This window comes from Salmo trutta, chromosome 33, assembly GCF_901001165.1.
Source record: "Salmo trutta chromosome 33, fSalTru1.1, whole genome shotgun sequence".
Classification (NCBI taxonomy): Eukaryota; Metazoa; Chordata; class Actinopteri; order Salmoniformes; family Salmonidae; genus Salmo; species Salmo trutta.
Window position 1 is genome coordinate 33239455 of NC_042989.1, and position 18528 is coordinate 33257982.

General features: G+C 42.5%; 3 protein-coding genes across 5 annotated transcripts in view; 1 reads left to right on the forward strand and 2 right to left on the reverse strand.

Annotated features, from left to right (window-relative positions):
• si:ch211-15d5.11 (nuclear receptor coactivator 7) overlaps nucleotides 1-8253 on the forward strand; it is a 28051-nt gene extending 19798 nt beyond the window's left edge. For all 3 annotated transcript variants that reach the window (XM_029730670.1, XM_029730671.1, XM_029730672.1), the window contains 6 exons: nucleotides 232-418; nucleotides 1097-1213; nucleotides 3016-3168; nucleotides 3509-3604; nucleotides 4169-4242; nucleotides 6727-8253. In XM_029730670.1, the coding sequence (XP_029586530.1) occupies nucleotides 232-418; nucleotides 1097-1213; nucleotides 3016-3168; nucleotides 3509-3604; nucleotides 4169-4242; nucleotides 6727-6862 (763 nt within the window). In that variant the 3' untranslated portion in view covers nucleotides 6863-8253. The remainder of the gene's footprint in view (nucleotides 1-231; nucleotides 419-1096; nucleotides 1214-3015; nucleotides 3169-3508; nucleotides 3605-4168; nucleotides 4243-6726) is intronic.
• Nucleotides 7549-14787, reverse strand: selenon (selenoprotein N). Its single transcript, XM_029730674.1, has 12 exons — nucleotides 14303-14787; nucleotides 12829-12946; nucleotides 12574-12704; nucleotides 12051-12263; nucleotides 11673-11797; nucleotides 11457-11594; nucleotides 11205-11286; nucleotides 10272-10460; nucleotides 10002-10107; nucleotides 9623-9735; nucleotides 9158-9259; nucleotides 7549-8956 (listed from the first exon to the last, which is right to left on the reverse strand). Exons 1-12 carry the CDS (start codon nucleotides 14522-14524, stop codon nucleotides 8789-8791), a joined length of 1707 nt encoding a protein of 568 aa, XP_029586534.1. The 5' UTR covers nucleotides 14525-14787; the 3' UTR covers nucleotides 7549-8788.
• A 634-nt stretch (nucleotides 14788-15421) lies between these two features.
• znf593 (zinc finger protein 593) lies at nucleotides 15422-16761 on the reverse strand. The gene is made up of 4 exons (XM_029730678.1): nucleotides 16652-16761; nucleotides 16079-16296; nucleotides 15911-15973; nucleotides 15422-15730 (listed from the first exon to the last, which is right to left on the reverse strand). The coding sequence occupies exons 2-4, from the start codon at nucleotides 16276-16278 to the stop codon at nucleotides 15604-15606; spliced, it is 390 nt and encodes a 129-aa protein (XP_029586538.1). The 5' UTR covers nucleotides 16279-16296; nucleotides 16652-16761; the 3' UTR covers nucleotides 15422-15603.
• Between the last annotated feature and the right edge of the window lie 1767 nt (nucleotides 16762-18528).

Here is an 18528-nt window from a genome sequence, read left to right on the forward strand (position 1 = left end):
CAGTCTGGAGCCACAGAAACAGACTGTTTTAGTTTAACATTAACATTCCGTTTAGATTCTGTGAACATTAACACCTCACACTGACAATGTCTAACATTAACATCAAGTTTAACATGTCTCCTGTAGCGATTTGAATTGCTGTTGAATGCTGAGGAATGTAGAGGCTTCAAGTTTTTTTTAATGTTCACATTAGAAGTTAATCAAAGGTCTGACGTGTTTTGTCGCCTGTAGCTCAGATGAGCTGTACGCCTACATGAACCACTGGAGGCCTGGCCTGTGCATGCTGGAGGGAGGGTCGGAGGAGGGCGACGAGGAGGAGTTTGTACTGGTTGAAGACAGAGAAGAAGAAGAGGAGGAGGAGAAGGAAGAAGAACAGGAGGTGTCCAAGGACCATGGGCGGACTGGGGAGGACTGGGAGGTAAGTCTGGATTTTAGTGGGGAGGACTGGGAGGTAAATCTGGATTTTAGTGGGGAGGACTGGGAGGTAAATCTGGATTTTAGACTGAGGGGGACTGGGTGTTAAATCTGCATTTTACTGGGGAGGGCTGGGAGGTAAGTCTGTATTTTACTTGGGAGGATTGGGAACTAAGTCTGTATTTTACTTGGGAGGATTGGGAACTAAGTCTGTATTTTACTTGGGAGGATTGGGAAGTAAGTCTGTATTTTACTTGGGAGGATTGGGAAGTAAGTCTGTATTTTACTGGGGAGGACTGGGAGGTAAATCTGTATTTTACTGGGGAGGACTGGGAGGTAAATCTGTATTTTAGTGGGGAGGACTGGGAGGTAAGTCTGGATTTTAGACTGGGGAGGAATGGGAGGTAAGTCTGTATTTTAGAGTCTTTGAGGAGAGTCATAAAGAAAGGCTGGAGTGCCTGATGTGGACATACAGGTAAACTGCAATAAATTGCTTTTGACTATAGCATTAAGTAAAGACCCCTTGTGCACACCATGGCCTGGGGAAGTTTGGGCAACTGTTTAAAAGTTTGAGAAGTGTTTAGGTGGGGTCAGGGATTATTGTTTGACATGTGTGTGTCAAGTTTTGGCGACAGTGGGATTTTAATGGGTTTATGACTAGGTTGTGTGTCTTGTGTTGCAGCTGGTGACAGTGGAGGATGGTAGAGAGAGACTCCCTCTGGACATGGACAAAGATCCAGAGGGACTGTGTGAGATCGTAGCCCAGAGTCGCATCTTAGACGCATCGCTTGTCAGAGAGGTGAGTGTGAGCACATGTTCATAGACAGAACTTCACAAAACACACGCTCTGTCTCATCTAATCACACACAAATTCACAATGGAAGATAATTCACAGATCTCATCCATTCTTGGATAAGAAAGATAGATAATTACTTAATTAATCCCAAATGGGAAATGAATGACTGCTTCTCATGACGTGTCGCTGGCCAGCGCCACACAGAAGAAATTGCACACGTTACTCTTCTTGCCTCTAGTTCCACAAATGTATTGACTGGTCTGGGTTTAAAGTTAAATCCAGAGTCTGAGACTTAACCTAACTTTCCTACTTCAGGCTCCCTTGAGCAGCACTGTCCTTCAGTCAAACACATTTACTGAACCTTCGTGCCGAGTAGAGTACTGAAAATATTGAAAACCTCTACTGTGGCCATGTTTCACGATAGAGGGTGAAGTAGGAAAGGATCAGGTATGAAGGGGTTTAGGTATGAGCTAGAACACCGGTAGTGAACTCCAGTGGAGAGATTTAAAGCTCCAATATAGCCATTTTTATCTCTATCATATTATTTCTGGGTAACAATTAATTACCTTACTGTGATTGTTTTTAATTAAAATGGTCAAAAATAAATCAAATATAGCTTCTTAGCGAAGAGCAATTTATAAGCAAGAATTTTGCTAAGACTGTCTGGGAGTGGTCTGAGTAGGGAGGGGAAAACTGAAAATGAACTGTTATTGACAGAGGGGTTTGGAACTCTAGAGGGAACATTATCTATTATCTGATGTCACCAGGCAGGCCAAAACTCCATCCCACCACAATAGGCCGCAATTAGCAATTTCAAGCGGTCTTTTCAAACAGTTCTTACACTAAAAGAGCATACCGGTAATCATAATTTTCACAATTTTACAGTATTATTCCAAACTCGGAGTGGAAATATACACTGATGGTACAAAACATTAGGAACACCTGCCCTTTCCATGACAGACTGACCAGGTGAACACTATGATCCTTTGTTGATGTCACTTTTTAAATTCACTTCAATCAGTGAAGATGAAGGGAAGGAGACAGGTTAAAGAAGGATTTTTAAGCATTGAGACAATTGAGACATGGATTGTGTATGTGTGCCATTCAGAGGGTGAATAGGCAAGACAAAAGATTTAACTGCCTTTGAACAGGGTATGATAGTAGGTGCCAAGCACCTGTTTGAGTGTGTCAATAACTGCAATGCTGCTGAGTTTGTAACGCTCAACAGTTTCTCGTTTGTATCAAGAACGGTCCATCACCCAAAGGACATCCAGCCAACTTGAAACAACTGTGGGAAGCATTGAAGTCCACATTGACCAGTATCCCTGTAGAATGCTTTCGACACCTTGTGGAGTTGAGGCCGCTCTGAGGGCAAAAGGGGGTGCTACTCAATAGTAGGAAGGTGTTCCTAATGTTTTGTACACTCGGTGTATATAAAACACAGGAAAATCACGTTTTTTTACTTCACTTGGCCCAGCGACGTCCAGGTTAGGGTTTGGCTGGGGTAGGCCGTCATTGTAAAAAATAATTTGTTCTTAGCTGACTTGCCTAGTTAAATAAAGGTTAAATAAAAAATGAATTAAGCAGAGCAGTACTGTGGTCACTTTGAACCAATACATTAGCTAATGAGCCCTGCAGGTCAGCTCTGCAAGTGGCTTATTGTTTCCAGTCTCATTCACTTAGATACCAACTATCTCCCTTTCACTTTCTTTTCCGCTCATTTTAAACATGTAATAAGTGTATATTCCCCTATCTTCTCTCTCCCGCCACTCTTTCTCCTTCTCCATCCGTCCGTCTTTCTCCAGCTCTCAGTGGAACTGCCACCCAGGACAGTGGGCCACACATGGCAGCTGGCATACAGCACGTCTCGTCACGGCTCCAGCCTGAAGTCCCTCTACCGGAGGCTGAAAGGCAGCGACTCGCCTGTACTCATGGTCATCAAGGACTCACTTAATCAGGTGTCCTTTTTATGTACTCGTATTTGTTATTTTCACGTTACAAACGACACCCCTAATGTTCCACGCACCATATTTTGAAGATCTATCTGACTTAGGTGTTAGAGATTACACAGAATGTGTGCCATAGACTACCTGCTTTTCATTTCATTTGCACCATTAACTTGGACACCCACAGGTCAAGACTACTGTGGGGTTAGTTTGAATAACATACCGATTTTCCAGGAGCCACAGAGTTCGTTGTGGTCACCTAATGAAGTCCCCCATTTTATGAAGTCTGTCTCGTTTGGTTACCAGAGAGTTGTATTTTGGTTAATGGTAGGTTTGTTTCTCTGTGCCCCAGGTGTTTGGGAGCTTCCTCTCTCACCCTCTGAGGCCGAGCGAGACCTTCTACGGCACAGGAGAGACATTCCTCTTCATGCTGCTTCCTCGCTTCAAGGTCAGCCAAGACACACACACACACACACAATATGACACACACTATGGCTCACCCACACACATACACCTTATGACACACACGCAATATGACACACACACACACACACACACACACACACACACTGTGACACACTATGACACACACACATTATGACGCATACACTACACTCACAACCAATGCCATACAATTCTCTCCCACATGTTCTAATCTGAAATGTGGCTTTTTAAGGTATAGGTGCAGAATTGTTGTTTTGCCAAACTGAAAAGACGATACTGTTTGTTGTAAATCTTGCTGACATAATATTGCAGGAGTTTCCATAGCAACCAAATTACTATTCACATCAAGGTCTCTACCAACGTCACATAATCGATTAGTGCATGAATGTGGATTAAGAAAAAGGTCACTTTCTGCTTTTATATGCACAAACAACGTGTAGGAACTCATTGCTATCAATAGTGTACTGTATATGCATAGCATTACAGAAGGGCAAGGTCATTCATAAGCACAGAGGGGTACTCCTGTGTTGGTAACCTATACTGACTCTGTCCTTGTCACGTCCCACAGTGTTTCAAGTGGACCGGAGAAAACTCCTTCTTCATAAAGGGAGACCTGGACTCTTTTGCTATCGGAGGAGGAAGGTGGGGTCACTCCGAGTCATACCAATATGTCTTAGGTTTTCTTGATGCTGATGTTATTTATGTTTGCTTGACACTTACTGCATGTTGGTGCTACAGCTACACTACATGACTAAAGGTATGTGGACACATGCTTGTCAAACATCTCATTCCAAAATCATGGGGGATTAATATGGAGTTGGTCCTTTGCTGCTATAACAGCCTCCACTCTTCTGGGAAGGCAATCCACTAGATGTTAGAACATTGCTGCAGGGACTTGCTTCCATTCAGCCACAAGAGCATTAGTGAGGTCTGGCACCGATGTTGGGCAATTAGGCCTGGCTTTCAGTCGGCGTTCCAATTCACCCCAAAGGTGTAAGATGGGGTTGAGGTCAGGGCTCTGTGCAGGCCAGTCAAGTTCTTCCACACTTATCTCAACAAACCATTTCTGTATGGACCTCGTGTTGTGCATGGGGGCATTTCCATACTGAAACAGGAACGGGCCTTCCCAAACTGTTGCCACAAAGTTGGAAGCACAGAATCGTTTAGAATGTCATTGTACGCTGTAGCTTTAAGATTTCCCTTCACTGGAACTAAGGGACCTAGCCCGAAACCATGAAAAATAGCCCCAGACCATTATTCCTCCTCCACCAAACTTTACAGTTGGCACTATGCATTGGGGCAACTAGATTTCTACTGGCAACCGCCAAACCCAGATTTGTCCATCGGACTGCCAGATGGTGAAGCGTGATTCATCACTCCACTGCTCCAGAGTCCAATGATGGCGACACCACTCCAGCCGACGTTTGGCGTTGCGCATGGTGATTTTACGCCTTGATCACACTGACAGTGTTTTCGCACAAAATGGTATGCAGCATCATCTGGATATGTGTGCAACAAAAGTTAAACATTCACCTTCTGCTACCATTTCTGTCAAGGCATCTACTCATACAGTTTGACGCATACAGTTGAAGTCGGAAGTTTTCATACACCTAAGCCAAATACATTTAAACTCAGTTTTTCACAATTCCTGACATTTAATCCTAGTAAAAATGTCCTGTCTTAGGTCAGTTAGGATCACCACTTTATTTTAACCTGTTGGGGGTAGGGGGCAGTATTTGCACGGCCGGATAAAAAACATACCCGATTTAATCTGGTTATTACTACTGCCCAGAAACTAGAATATGCATATAATTATTGGCTTTGGATAGAAAACACCCTAAAGTTTCTAAAACTGTTTGAATGGTGTCTGTGAGTATAACAGAACTCATATGGCAGGCAAAAACCTGAGAAGATTCCTTACAGGAAGTGGCCTGTCTGACAACTTCTTGGGCTTCTTGACTCTCTTTATTAAAAACTGAGGATCTCTGCTGTAACGTGACACTTCCTACGGCTCCCATAGGCTCTCAGAAGGCGGGGAAAAGCTGAATGATGTCTTTGGAGCCCCTGGCTGAAAAACATTAGCGCCTTTGGTAAGTGGTCGATCAGAGTAGACATGAGACTGAGGCGCGTGCACGAGGCGACCCCATGTTTTTATTTTCTCTGTCTTTGAACTAAAACAGGGTTTCCCGGTCGGAATATTATCGTTTTTTTACTAGAAAAATGGCATAAAAATTGATTTTAAACAGCGGTTGACATGCTTCGAAGTACGGTAATGGAATATTTAGAATTTTTTTGTCACGAAACGCGTCGGGCGCGTCACCCTTCTTTACCCTTCGGATAGTGTCTTGAACGCACGAACAAAACAGAGGATATTTGAACATAACTATGGATTATTTTGAACCAAACCAACATTTGTTATTGAAGTAGAAGTCATGGGAGTGCATTCTGACGAAGAACAGCAAAGGTAATCAAATTTTTCTTATAGTAAATCTGACTTTGGTGAGGGCTAAACTTGGTGGGTGTCTAAATAGCTAGCCCGTGATGGCTGGGCTATCTATTCAGAATATTGCAAAATGTGCTTTCACCGAAAAGCTATTTTAATATCGGACATAGCGATTGCATAAAGGAGTTCTGTATCTATAATTCTTAAAATAATTGTTATGTTTTTTGTGAACGTTTATCGTGAGTAATTTAGTAACCTAAGTGTATGTAAACTTCCGACTTCAACTGTACGTTCGATAAATCCAACGTATGCACCACACAGAACGCACTGCAACTGCCTCTGCAACACAATGCTGCAAGGCAAACGCTGCGTTCCATTGGAAATGAATGTACTTCTGGAGACCAAAATGCAATGACGCTGTTGATGTGATCGAGGCATTAGGCTGAGCTCTTCAGTAAGGCCATTCTACTGCCAATGTTTGTCAATGGAGATTGCATGGCTGTGTACTCAATTTTATACACCTGTCAGCAATGGGTGTGGCTGAAATAGCCAAATCCACTCATTTGAAGAGGTGTCCACATACTTTGTGTGTATATACAGTATGTGTCAATGTTTAGGAAAACATCACTTTACTCTAAAGCAATGAACAAGGAACTGAGTTTGTCTCGCTCTCTCTTCCCCAGTGGTCACTTTGGCCTGTGGCTGGATGAGATGCTGTACCTGGGCAGGAGTAGCCCCTGTTACACCTTCAACAACTGCTGCCTCTCGGAAAGAGACGACTTCCACGTCATGGAGCTGGAGGTGTGGACATTCTGGTGAAGACATGAACTCAACTCACCTCGCCTAGCAACACATTCTGACTCTCTCTGGCTGTCCAATCACTACATTAAACAGGACTCTAACACCATTCTAGAACAGGACTCTAGAAACCATATATTCTAGTACAATAAGTTGTTGGGTATACCTGACTATTTTGACTTAATTGTGTGGTTTTGGGCTGGAAGCTCAACTGAATATTCTGAAAGTGGACCAAACTGTTACGTGGAGGGGTATTGGTGGTTTGGGACAGAGATTGTAGCCTCACTGCATTGGAAGACTTGTCCTGTTGCAGCCCCCCACTCCTTCCGCAGGTTGGTATGGTCCTCACTTTCAGGTGACTCTGCATTGTGTAAATTGTTGTTCTATGGTGGAATTCACATTTCCTTCTAACAATGGATCTCCCCATCTAAAGGCCTGCCTGCATTTCCACCCCAGCACAATTCACAGTTATTCTGGCACCATAGTTTAAAATGAATGACTTCATTAATTGGAGGAACTGAAATGACTACCCCTTGTTGCATATGGACCAACTTATATGAACTGGGGGGGGGTGTCTAAACTTAGTATCTTTAGAAATGTTTCATTTTACCCACTATCCACCACACACAACCTGAAATGTACTCAGATCTAATTTCTGATCAATGTTCACACAGTACAACACAAATAGACAGAATGAATGGTTATTAATGTTATAACGTCTTTATCTGATACTTCTGGGACACGTCGGTTTCATCCAGTGTTCAGCGCAAGCTCACTCAAGACTACTTTTTAGTAAAGATCCATTTTTATTTTTTGCAGACAATTTGCTCAAAAAGCCTATTTCAAGGGGATGACTCACCTCTGCAATGGCTAAATGTGCTGCCTACATTGCAGCACTTAACAAGAGGCTGATGGAGAAACAGACACTTTACTAAGATATGACCCATTTCAAAGTTTCACATGTACCCGTGGTAGAATCCACAATGATTAACTTCTTCTTGCCTCTAAGTTAATTTTGTTAGATAATCTTTGGTGTAGTCACCCCTTGAGTTCTGCTCTCATGGTCAAGGTGTTAAGAAATAACTAGTCAGTCAACATAAGACTGTTGGCTTTCATAAAAAAATATAAACAAAAAAGTATTACATTATATATTGTGCCACCATACAGCTTTGTTTTTGGGTTTACATGACAGCTGTTGGCAACCTTGGGGGAACAGAGCGGGTGTGTTGCCTGAAGAAGCTTTAGCAATGACATCAGGCCCTACCCAGCCAACTTTGGACTTTCAGGCAAGGCCGTCACAAACTGCTGAAACTCTAGAGGGAACGACTTGACCTGCCCTGCCCCTCCAACAGAAATACAACTTGTGGTTCTTTGCATATTGCGAGATATAACAAATAAAACAGAACAATGCATTATGGTGCAGTCTGTTTTGATATGAAAATGTAGATATAAAGAAAAGTTTGAGCAAAGCAAATCTCACTCACTTATGACATGATAACAGAAGGCATAAATAAGTAAAATTAATTAGCCACTAGTAGGTGAGGCCAAAGCAATGTTTGGAACCTGGCCACTGTTCTGACCCTGAACATTGTACTTTAAAATAGTTGGTAAGTAACAGCAACATTAGTGATTATAGGGAATGGGATTAGAAGCATGTTAACTTGAAAGAACATCTACCAACTGAGTATTGAGTTTAGTTATAAAAAAAAACCAGTTGTCTAAAGCATATGTCTTCAGAAGGGCTCAACTGGTATAGCGGCCACTGTCGTTTGAAGAGGTTGTAATACTGATAATGTTGGATGCTAGTAAAACAACCTGAAAAGTTAACAGCTGCCAGCACTGTAGGAATCTGATCTCTGCACACAAGTTAGCTTTTTCCTTGATCATTATCCTTCACAGAGGAATTACTGTAGTTTTTACACACACACTTTTGACCACCGTTCGTCTTTACTGTGCCAGGTGCTCCTTGGCTTTCTCCAGACCCTCTTTGAGGAAGTTGATGTACGTAGCAGTGGATGGGTCCTCGAACCCCCCAGAGAAGCTAAATGTGGCAGCTTCCTCCTCCGGCTTCATGGACGTCTGGTCCAGGAAGTAGTTAGCATTGATGTGGTGAACCTAGAGAATTTAAGTCATTAGAGATTCAAGTAATTTTCAACCCTCCATAGGCTATTGTCATTTCCTCCAAACCCTTTTTTAAATTTGTCAGCTGGTTATTTAGCAACGCCCAGAATCAACAAAGTGAAGTATCCACTTAAAGGTTGTTGATAAACAACTGGGATGTTGAGATGGAAACATGATGGAACTGTAAGGACTTACGATAGTGCCGTTGGGCAGCGCCACCATCATTTCTACTGGAAAGTTGTACTTCTCCAGGTGTAGGCGGGCCCTCTGACTCTCAACCGGGTTCTGCTCGTTAGCCTGAGATTAAGATTATTAGGATACATTACCACCACAACAATCAAAACAGACAGCAGGACCTCGACAACAGATGGTGTGGAATATGTTCAACATTAGGTCACTTGAGACAAACTTTGATTTAGTAATGAACACTATCCATTTAAAGTGGTATCATTATTTTAGGCTTGAACCTTGAGGGTGAGCCAGTGGTGGCTGGTGTCACTTTAAAATCAAAGGATGGGCTCATTGTCATATCTGGAATGGAACAAATAAATAGTTTCCATGTTTGACACCTTTCCATCCATTCCATTACAATGAGCTCATCCTTCGATTAAACTGCCTACCAGCCTCTGATGGGCTGAGCAATATGGGCCGCTCACTCACCTGCATGTCCTCCAGCTCTTTGACCAGGGACCAGCTGCTGACGAAGCTCTGGTTGAGCAGGGCCAGGACGGGCGAACTTTCCAGGACTGTCTCCCGGAGAGTCCGCCCAGAACCTGTGACAATGTGTTTGGAGGAAGCAAAAAGGTCAGATGCAAAGCAAAAGGCATTTTAATATTCAGTGCTCGAAAAGGTAAGGCTATGCTGGATGTCTTTCCCTAAGTCACTCACTTCAACCCCCCCCCCAAGATGAAACCCCTTGACCCCCAGGATATACTTTATATTTTGTAAGTTCATCACTTAGAATGGCCCTAAGTGAGCACTAAGGTGGATTATAATCATTATCTTCATAGAGCACAGTGTCACAGGTGAACCGTCTCACCTCAGCAGGATTGGTCATCTAGTGCCCCCCAGAGGAGGATGGAGTGCACCAGCTTGCTCTCTTCCTGCGCTTGCTGAAAGGCCTCCGAGAAGGGCAGGTATGACACCTGTGGACAATGGAAGAGATGTACATCATCACAATGGTGTGGAGTCTATCAAGTTATTTTTGAGAGAGCTTGGGGACTACCAAGTTGTGACCGAAGTTCAAAGGTGACTAGAACAATCCCCTAAATAGATGGGACAAAACAGAGCAGGACGTATTGAGCCGTACCTTCTTGAAGGGGTAGAAGGTGACCTCGAGGCGGCGAGCAGCCTCCTCGCGGCTGATCTCAGACGTCCAGTGGATGTCCTCAAAGACAAACTGGACAGGGTCGCTGCCTCCCCCTCGGCTATCGATAATATTCCCCTCCTCATCCTGGATGAAGGAGGGCGTGGATGGACCAGCGGCCCGCAGCTCCATCTGACAACACACACAGCGTTTCTTAATATGAATACTACCGTGCTCCACTCTCATGCTACGAGTGCATTCTCCGAGGACGTTCTCTTGAGTACGAGAGTGTGGAGAAAGCATAAAACATTCCATTTGAGAAGAACTCGTACTCCCCTGAATGCATTACCTCACGCTGCACATCCCCATTCACTGAACTTGCCTCCAGCCAGGACATTGGCAATAGAAACGAAACAAGATTTCCACAAAGCCAACGTTTTACTTCATAATTATCAGCTAGGTAGTTTAACAGGCAACGACGTACAACTATTGTTATGCAAGGTAGATGACTAGCTGTCCATTTTTTGTGGGTAGCTAGCTAGCCTGTTAGCCATATTTACTTACTATGGGCTTGAGATCTATGCACATTCCACAATCAACACAGTGTGTATTTATTAATGTATCAAGAGTCGTTTTTTACATGGTTGTGTCATTTCTGTGCATACTTTCCGTTGAAGCTTGCGTCGATGCATGCTTCAAAATATGTACAAATGGAGTATGCATCCGAGAAGTGCCCTTCGTGCTCCATGTCGCATATTTTGATTTGGACTCATGCTCTGACACCCATGCTCCAATTTGCGTGCTCGGAGCACGGTAGTATGCATATTGACAAAACACCCACAGAGATCCCATAACAAATACAACACATCCTACTATGTCACATTACACCAAATCAAATGTTGGTATGCCATAGCATGACAAGGCACAGTAGCCTACCTGTGGCAGGTATCCAATGTCCACCTCCATATTACTGTTCTCAGTGGCTCCATAGAGCCACTCCATGTCCACATTCAGAGTCCTGTGAGACCGGGAGAAGTCAGTGTCTGCCATCTTACATTCACTTACGGATATATCAGTAGCATTACTATCATCCTAAAGGTCGACTCTGAATGGATAAGACACAAAGTCTGTAGACTATAGAGGTAATTCTGGTTATCAATAACAGAGTCAACCATGTTATTCACTGACCTGTCGTTGGGGACGTAGAGGGTGAACTGTCGGACGTGGGAGGAGTCCCGGGAGAGGACGATGTTGCCAGTGAACTGGCCCGGGGTGAACCAGAAGGGGAAGTCTGGGACATCGTTGAGCTGGAACTCTGCATGGATCCTGTGGAGGTACAGGGGTAATAACATGGTAACTAGTTGTAAACTCAATGGACTTGATGAGGAATCTCAGTTCTCTTACCTGAAGACAATGTCCAGATAAAAGTCACTGGCGGCTCGGATGCAGGCCACTGTTCCCTGAGGGGCAAAACGGGACTTGATGAAGGGCCGTGGGTGGAACATACTTAGCAGGGAGTGAATGAGAACCTGTGGGGAAGTAAATACAGTCACTGCTAGGTTCATGTATTTCCTTCAACCAAGTGGTGACAATTTACGTTTTCTACTGATACCGCTTGACAGACTATGCTGTAATATCATCTCATAGTCAAAGTAACACTTGGTTTTCGCCAATGATGTATATATAATCGTCGCCAAGAGTTTGAGTGATGAACAAGTGTAGTAGACAGTTAAAAGTCAAACGGAATATAAAATATCAGATAGTCACTTCCTAAGACTGTACCTCTTTTCCTCGTGGTGCAGGAGGGTGGTAGCGATTGTTTGGCAGGTACCCAGTGAAGATGTTGAGCTCACTCTGAATGACCCACCAGGTGTCCCCCACTTCCCCTTTGTTTTTGGGGGGCAGGAAGGCCCTGAACTGGCTGGCAGAGAAGGACATGGAGGACACAGCAGGACTCTGCCAGGAACGCAGCCCACTCAGGGAACTATGAGTAACCTGGAGAAGCGGAGACTAATTGTGATATCTGAGGCTTTCTCTGCTAAACCTTGGACTGTCTATTTGAACCTTTTTCTTCCTTTTCTGTAATTTATCACCTTAAGTCATTTTATAAAAGCAACTTACTGGTAGGTCATCTTTCGAATCCACTCAGAGACACAGCTTCGAAAGCAGTAAAATGTTTACAAGTTTGAGTTATCTATTCTCTATTCAAACCACCCAGCTTATCCCACAGATCCCACAGTGTAAATCACAGGCAAGGCATCACTATCATTATAACGTGAGTGTTGGGCTGGTCTACTCTTATTACCCCAAGGAAGCCATCCTTGCTCTTCGTCATTGTGTCAAGCTGCAGAGGCTGCATCTTGGCCTCCAGGGTTAGGGTCTCTCCATTGCGGTCATGGGTCACTTCCTCCTCAAAATCTGCTGGAGGTGAGATCCCTGCAGGGAGGCAGGCAAAAGGTTACAAACCAATGACTGTTTGTGAGCATTCGTGTTGGGTTTGTGGGGATGGAGTATTTTGGATTTGAATGTGTTAGGGTGCAGAAGAAGGCTGGTGGTGAACCTGTGAGTTTCTCTGCGACGAGTTTGAACTCCTCAGGGCTAAGGTACAGGTCATGGTCTGTGTCCAAGGAGGAGAAGAGAAAGAGGCCCTCGGTGCCCAGTGCTTTCAAGGCCACTTCCTGTTGGAGGAACACAATAAGAGCTCCTTATTGTGTCTTACTGTGTTAGTTCTCACACTCCAGTGACATTCCTGGACAATGGCTGGGACAGATCAGAGTGAACCTTTTTAACACTAACCTCTAAGCACACTACAATTTTGAAAACATTGTTTTGGATAAAGAAAGCAGCTACAAATATATCCGTTTATTAAATGAGTGTACTTGAAATTAAACATGCCAAGGAAGTGAGGGGATTAGTTTCCCAAAATAATGTTGTAACCTTGAGGCCCTTCTACACAAAAATACACCGACTGCGTGCTCTCTTATGTTAGCTCAATGGATGGAAGAAGGAGAACAACTTGTGAGCCAGATAACTATTTCTGTAAGTGGGGTGTTGATTGTGGGACCAGCTGTGGCAGACATCCAACCCCCTAATAAAACGATTTTGGGTTAAAAAAAAACAAAAACAAAAAACGCTATGGGGTATAAAAGTGTTTGATCCCACAAAGACAATACGTGGCGGCACGCAAGGTACGTGTTCAATTTCTAAAACCTTCCCAAAAATGTAAAATAAAATAAGCCCCATGATTTCAAATACTATGAATAACTTAACAGTTAAGAAGAAAAATAACTGCCATCAGCACAAGACTTGGCAGAGAAAATGCACTCTGAGATAATTTCAAAGGTAATTCATGTTTTATATCACAGTCAATCAGTTGTGGAAAAAGTACAAAATGTTTATACTTGAGTAAATGTAATGATACCTTAATAGAAAATGACTCAAATAAAAGTGAAAGTCACCCAGTAAAATACTAGTTGAGTAAAAGTCTAAAAGTATTTGGTTTTAAATGTACTTAACTATCAAAAGTAAATGGAATTGCTAAATTGTACATAAGTATCAAAATGTAAAAGTATAAACTATTTTAAATTCCTTATATTAAGCAAACCAGACAGAACAGTTTTTATTTTTTAATTTACGGATAGCCAGGGGCAAACTCCAACTACAAACAAAGCATCTATGTTTAGTGAGTCCGCCAGATCAGAGGCTGTAGGGATGACCAGAGACGTTCTCTTTATAACTGTGTGAACTGGAACATTTTCCTATCAAAATGTAACGAGTACTTTTGGGTGTCAGAGAAAATGTATGGAGTAAAAAGTACATTATTTTCTTTAAAGAATGTAGTGAAGTAAAAGTTGGCAAAAATATAAAAAGTAAAGTAGAGATACTTAGTCGGTGTTTTTTTGGGGGGGGTACTTTAAAATATGTTTTACTTAAGTACTTTAAGTACTTTACACCACTGCAGTCAATTCAGATGCATAACTAAAGACATCTGCTTAACAAGATGCGTAAAACATGGATACAGATATTGAACTTACATGACGTTTAAGTAGCTGTGAGTCCTGATAATATGTGTAACCAAAGGCAAGAAGGGGAACAATAATGAACATAAGCAATGTTGACATTGATCCAATGATCCAAGATCGCTTGGACCTGCCAGGCGCCAGTCGTTCACCGCCTTGAGATTTGTCCAGACGCTCATCCTCCCCCAAACTAGCTTTCTTGTCCTCCGGGATTATTTTATCCACGTCCGCGGCCATTCCTTGCTCTCGCCCCTACACAAACGCAGGCATGCTCTCTAGAAAGACAATCGGCGCAAAGTACCTTAATCTATTGGAAATACAGCTACCAATTACGGTTCAAATGTACTCTACTCGGTAGAACTATCGGCGACTTCCCGATCGCTACTCTGTTGCAACCAACAGCTAGCTATTTCTGTATCGACATTAATTTCTTGATATTCTCATTTCCCACATCTCTTCTTCTCCATTCATCGAATACATTCCCTGAGGGGCAAGACAGCATTAAAGGGCCAGTGTGCTATTTTGTTATTCGCTGGAATATCTGCTTGGTTCATCATAACCATAATAATATGTAGGACTTGCCAGAGAACATTGGATGAATGGAAAGCCGTTTAAACATATATTCATATTAAAAAATATATCTATAATTGTATGTTTTGATATCAATCATTCAAAAATGTATATCAAGAAATTATCAATAATTCGAAATGCTTCCTAAACACTGACGGAATGGTACTATAATTGGATTTAAGGGTGATGGTGAATTATAGGAGCACAAACTGCTTTACAGTAGCATTTCATCTCAAGTTACAATCTCAAGCAATTTATTGAGTTGGTCTATATAGTGTATTCTAAATTCAGAGCTATATTTAATGTTTTACGGGTTGCACAGGCATTGAATACAGACTGTATAAATATTTTGCATTTGTCACTAGATTGTCTCAAGCCTGCTGCCAGAATGACAAATTATTATTTTTTAAATGTATGTTACTTCACCTTTATTTAACCAGGTAGGCCAGTTGAGAACAAGTTCTCATTTACAACTGCGACTTGGCCAAGATAAAGCAAAGCAGTGCAACAAAGACAGAGGTACACAAACAAAACGTACAGTCAATAACACAAAAGAAAAATGTCTAAAATAGAAACTCCATTTCCTTTTAGTTTATTGTTTCTGTCAACAAGTTCCCATTTTGATCCACAGACATTACATATTTACAGGTGCATGTACATATATGGGTAATGCATTTATGTAAAGCAATGTCCATAGTTCAGAGTCACCAAAAAGCAAGACGTTCTTAAAGAACGGCAGTCCACATTCAGTCCATCTTCTCTTCCACCTCTTGTGTTTTCACCTCTACGGTTTTGTGAGGTATATAAGAACCCATACCTGCAGCTCTATCTGCTTCTGCCTGGGTGTAGGGTTCCTCCTTCAAACGCTTAATCCTGAACACAGTGTTGGACAGAAGAAATGTAGCTGCTCAGTCATCAAAACATCATCAACATGCCCAGCTACAAAGTTATACTACTAGGGTGCTGGGAGGGGGGAGGGAGGCTGCCTCACAGGAACTGTATCCACATTTATTCAAACAGTTGTCTGCTTCAAAAGAAAAGTGGGGATCTTACCGTTTCTTGTGCACTTTGGTTTTAAAGTGCTCCTTCAGGGCTTTCACGTCAACAAAATATCGTCTGTAAACAAAACACATGCACATTAAATTACGGCTTTCCAGTTGCCTTTGTTTTCTTCCTGTGAACCTTTGGGATAGATGCAAGAAAGAGCAGTTAAGTGCTTACGCGCAATGTAAACAGTAGTGCTGGGCACTACCAGTGACATCATAGTCCACCTCCTGTTTGAGCAACTTGGCTGCAGCTGAAGGCTTCATGTCTGCATGGATTTGGTCCAAGTGCTTCGTATAATTCTTTGTCTTCCATGTCTTGCCAATACTCTTCTTCCTGGTACTGTTGTGGTTTCCGATCTGTTTGGATTTCCCCATGGTGACGCTAGGTGATACCTATTGGAATAATAAAGTGGGTGATTGCAAAATCGTTGCTATTCTATTGCATGGATTAATATGTCCGCAGGCTGCTTTACGTTTACAAGCAATTTACAACAACATTGGCATATTGTCTGACTTGACTGTCAAAATTGCCATATGTTAAGTTTTTGACTTGATATAAACATTAACTAGCTAGCTATCTAGTAGTAGCTAAGTTAGCTAGCAACAGCAGTTACTGAGACAGGACCAGTCTTCTAATCAAACATATTAATCTACGCGAGAAATAACACTTTTCAAAACTAGTTTAACGTACCTTAGTTAAAAATGATTGCAATACCTTTCTGTAGTCATAACACAGTATTAAACTCACCCTGTCGATTATTTTTCCACAAAACCGTGCAGTTCGTTTTTTAGCTTGGCTAACTGGCTTGCTAGATTCAGTCACACGTGTTTGTTGACGGAATCATATCCGGGTCAACATGCTGTACCTAAACACGCCACTAGAGGAAGCCAGAACACAGTCCAAAATGTTATTAGTAGGGCTACATGTGTGAAAACGGGCGGTACAGCATGTCTCCTGCACGGAGCAGCGGGAAATATACTGAACAAAAATATACGATTTTCCTGAGTTACAGATCATAAGGAAATCAGTCAATTGACATAAATTCATTAGGCCCTAATCCAGGGCAGCCAATTTTTGAAGAAAGCTTGGGGTGAGATTTGCTATGTGATTTTCATTACCCCCTGGCACAACCCCGAGAATGGAAAATGTTACTGCAATTCTACATCTTTTAACATGGTTTAAGCGTATGACCAGTGTGGAAAATAGAACAATTAAAAGCACAGGTCAAGCGTATTTAGGATGCTTTGAACATTAAATGAACCACTCAAAATTAGACAACTTTGTTACTTTGCGATTTTGGGGTGATGAAATTTAAAGTAAAATTGTAATATTAATGGTTGAGGCAGTGGGTAACTAAATCATAGATTGCGGTCTCCTTGTCCATAGACCACTTTCAAGGAAAGGACAAAAACGTTTTGTAACACCTCGCTCTTTAAAATAGGGCTGGAAGAAAATCCTACTTGCTCTACAGGAGGTTTGGCCTCCCCTTAAGTGCTGGGTGTTTGAAAATGTCATTGTTATAACAATTCATTTCTCAAAATCAAATGAATAGCAATATTCATGTGGCTTATTCCTACTAGTTGAAGATCCTTGCCCTCATTTTACCATACATAAACATATGATGCATTTACGAGTACACCTACCATCTCTGCCTAACATGTGCACAATACTACAATTATATTTGATTCCTGGAGCGTTTAATATCCAATGCTTATTGGTATGACTTATTCAATAAGGTCCATAAATGGTTGCAAAAATTCAGCACTTACTAGCATTCATTTTCAAAGACAGCCATAGATTTCAAATATGTGATTTACGCTGGCCAAATTAGGAAGAAATGGAATTAAATACGTGTGGAAAACCAGTAGTGTTCTTGCTGACTAGCACAGTAATTACCCTATATTTTATTTTAGCCCACTGTTAAGAATGAGAATTGTTCCACTGATCAGACTAAAGTAAATGTTACGCAGAGTGGAACCCAAGAGCAGACTCAGACGAGGAGACTGGGATGAAGTAACCAAGGTATTTATTGAAACACAAGGGGAAGATGGAGTGCAAGCCTAGGGGAAGCTCAGGTAGGTTGCAGAAAACCAGGTGCGGAGGCTGAGGCTGGAGTGAGAGGGGTTGGGACAAGTTAAGCAGGTCCGGGGGGGGGGGGGGGTCCAAGGGAGTTTTATGGTGTGGAATCCAGGACAGATTAGCAGGATGATGAGATGTGGAACTGGAGACAGGGACCAGAATCTGAAGCGGAACTGCAGCGGAGAGGAAAACCGGCACAACAGGATCTAATAGTAACAATGGCTAGAAGCGTAGACTGACTGAGTAGAGATTACGATCTGGCCATGTGGAGGTGGCAGGGCTGAGTATTTTTAGAGGTCTTGATTATGGAACAGGTTGCAGCTGGTGGAGAGAGAGAGCGAGAGCGACTGGGAGTTTCAGGCGCACCGCAGAGGGGTTAATGACACAGTCAATTTCAAAGGGACCAATGAATCGGGGGGAAAGTTTCCTCGATGCCACCTTCAATGGCAGGCCCTTCGATGAGAGCCATACCTTTTCGCCCGGGGGGTAGACTGGAGCTGAGGCCCGGCGATGGTTGGTTTGGGACTGGGTCTTGTCGGAGGCAC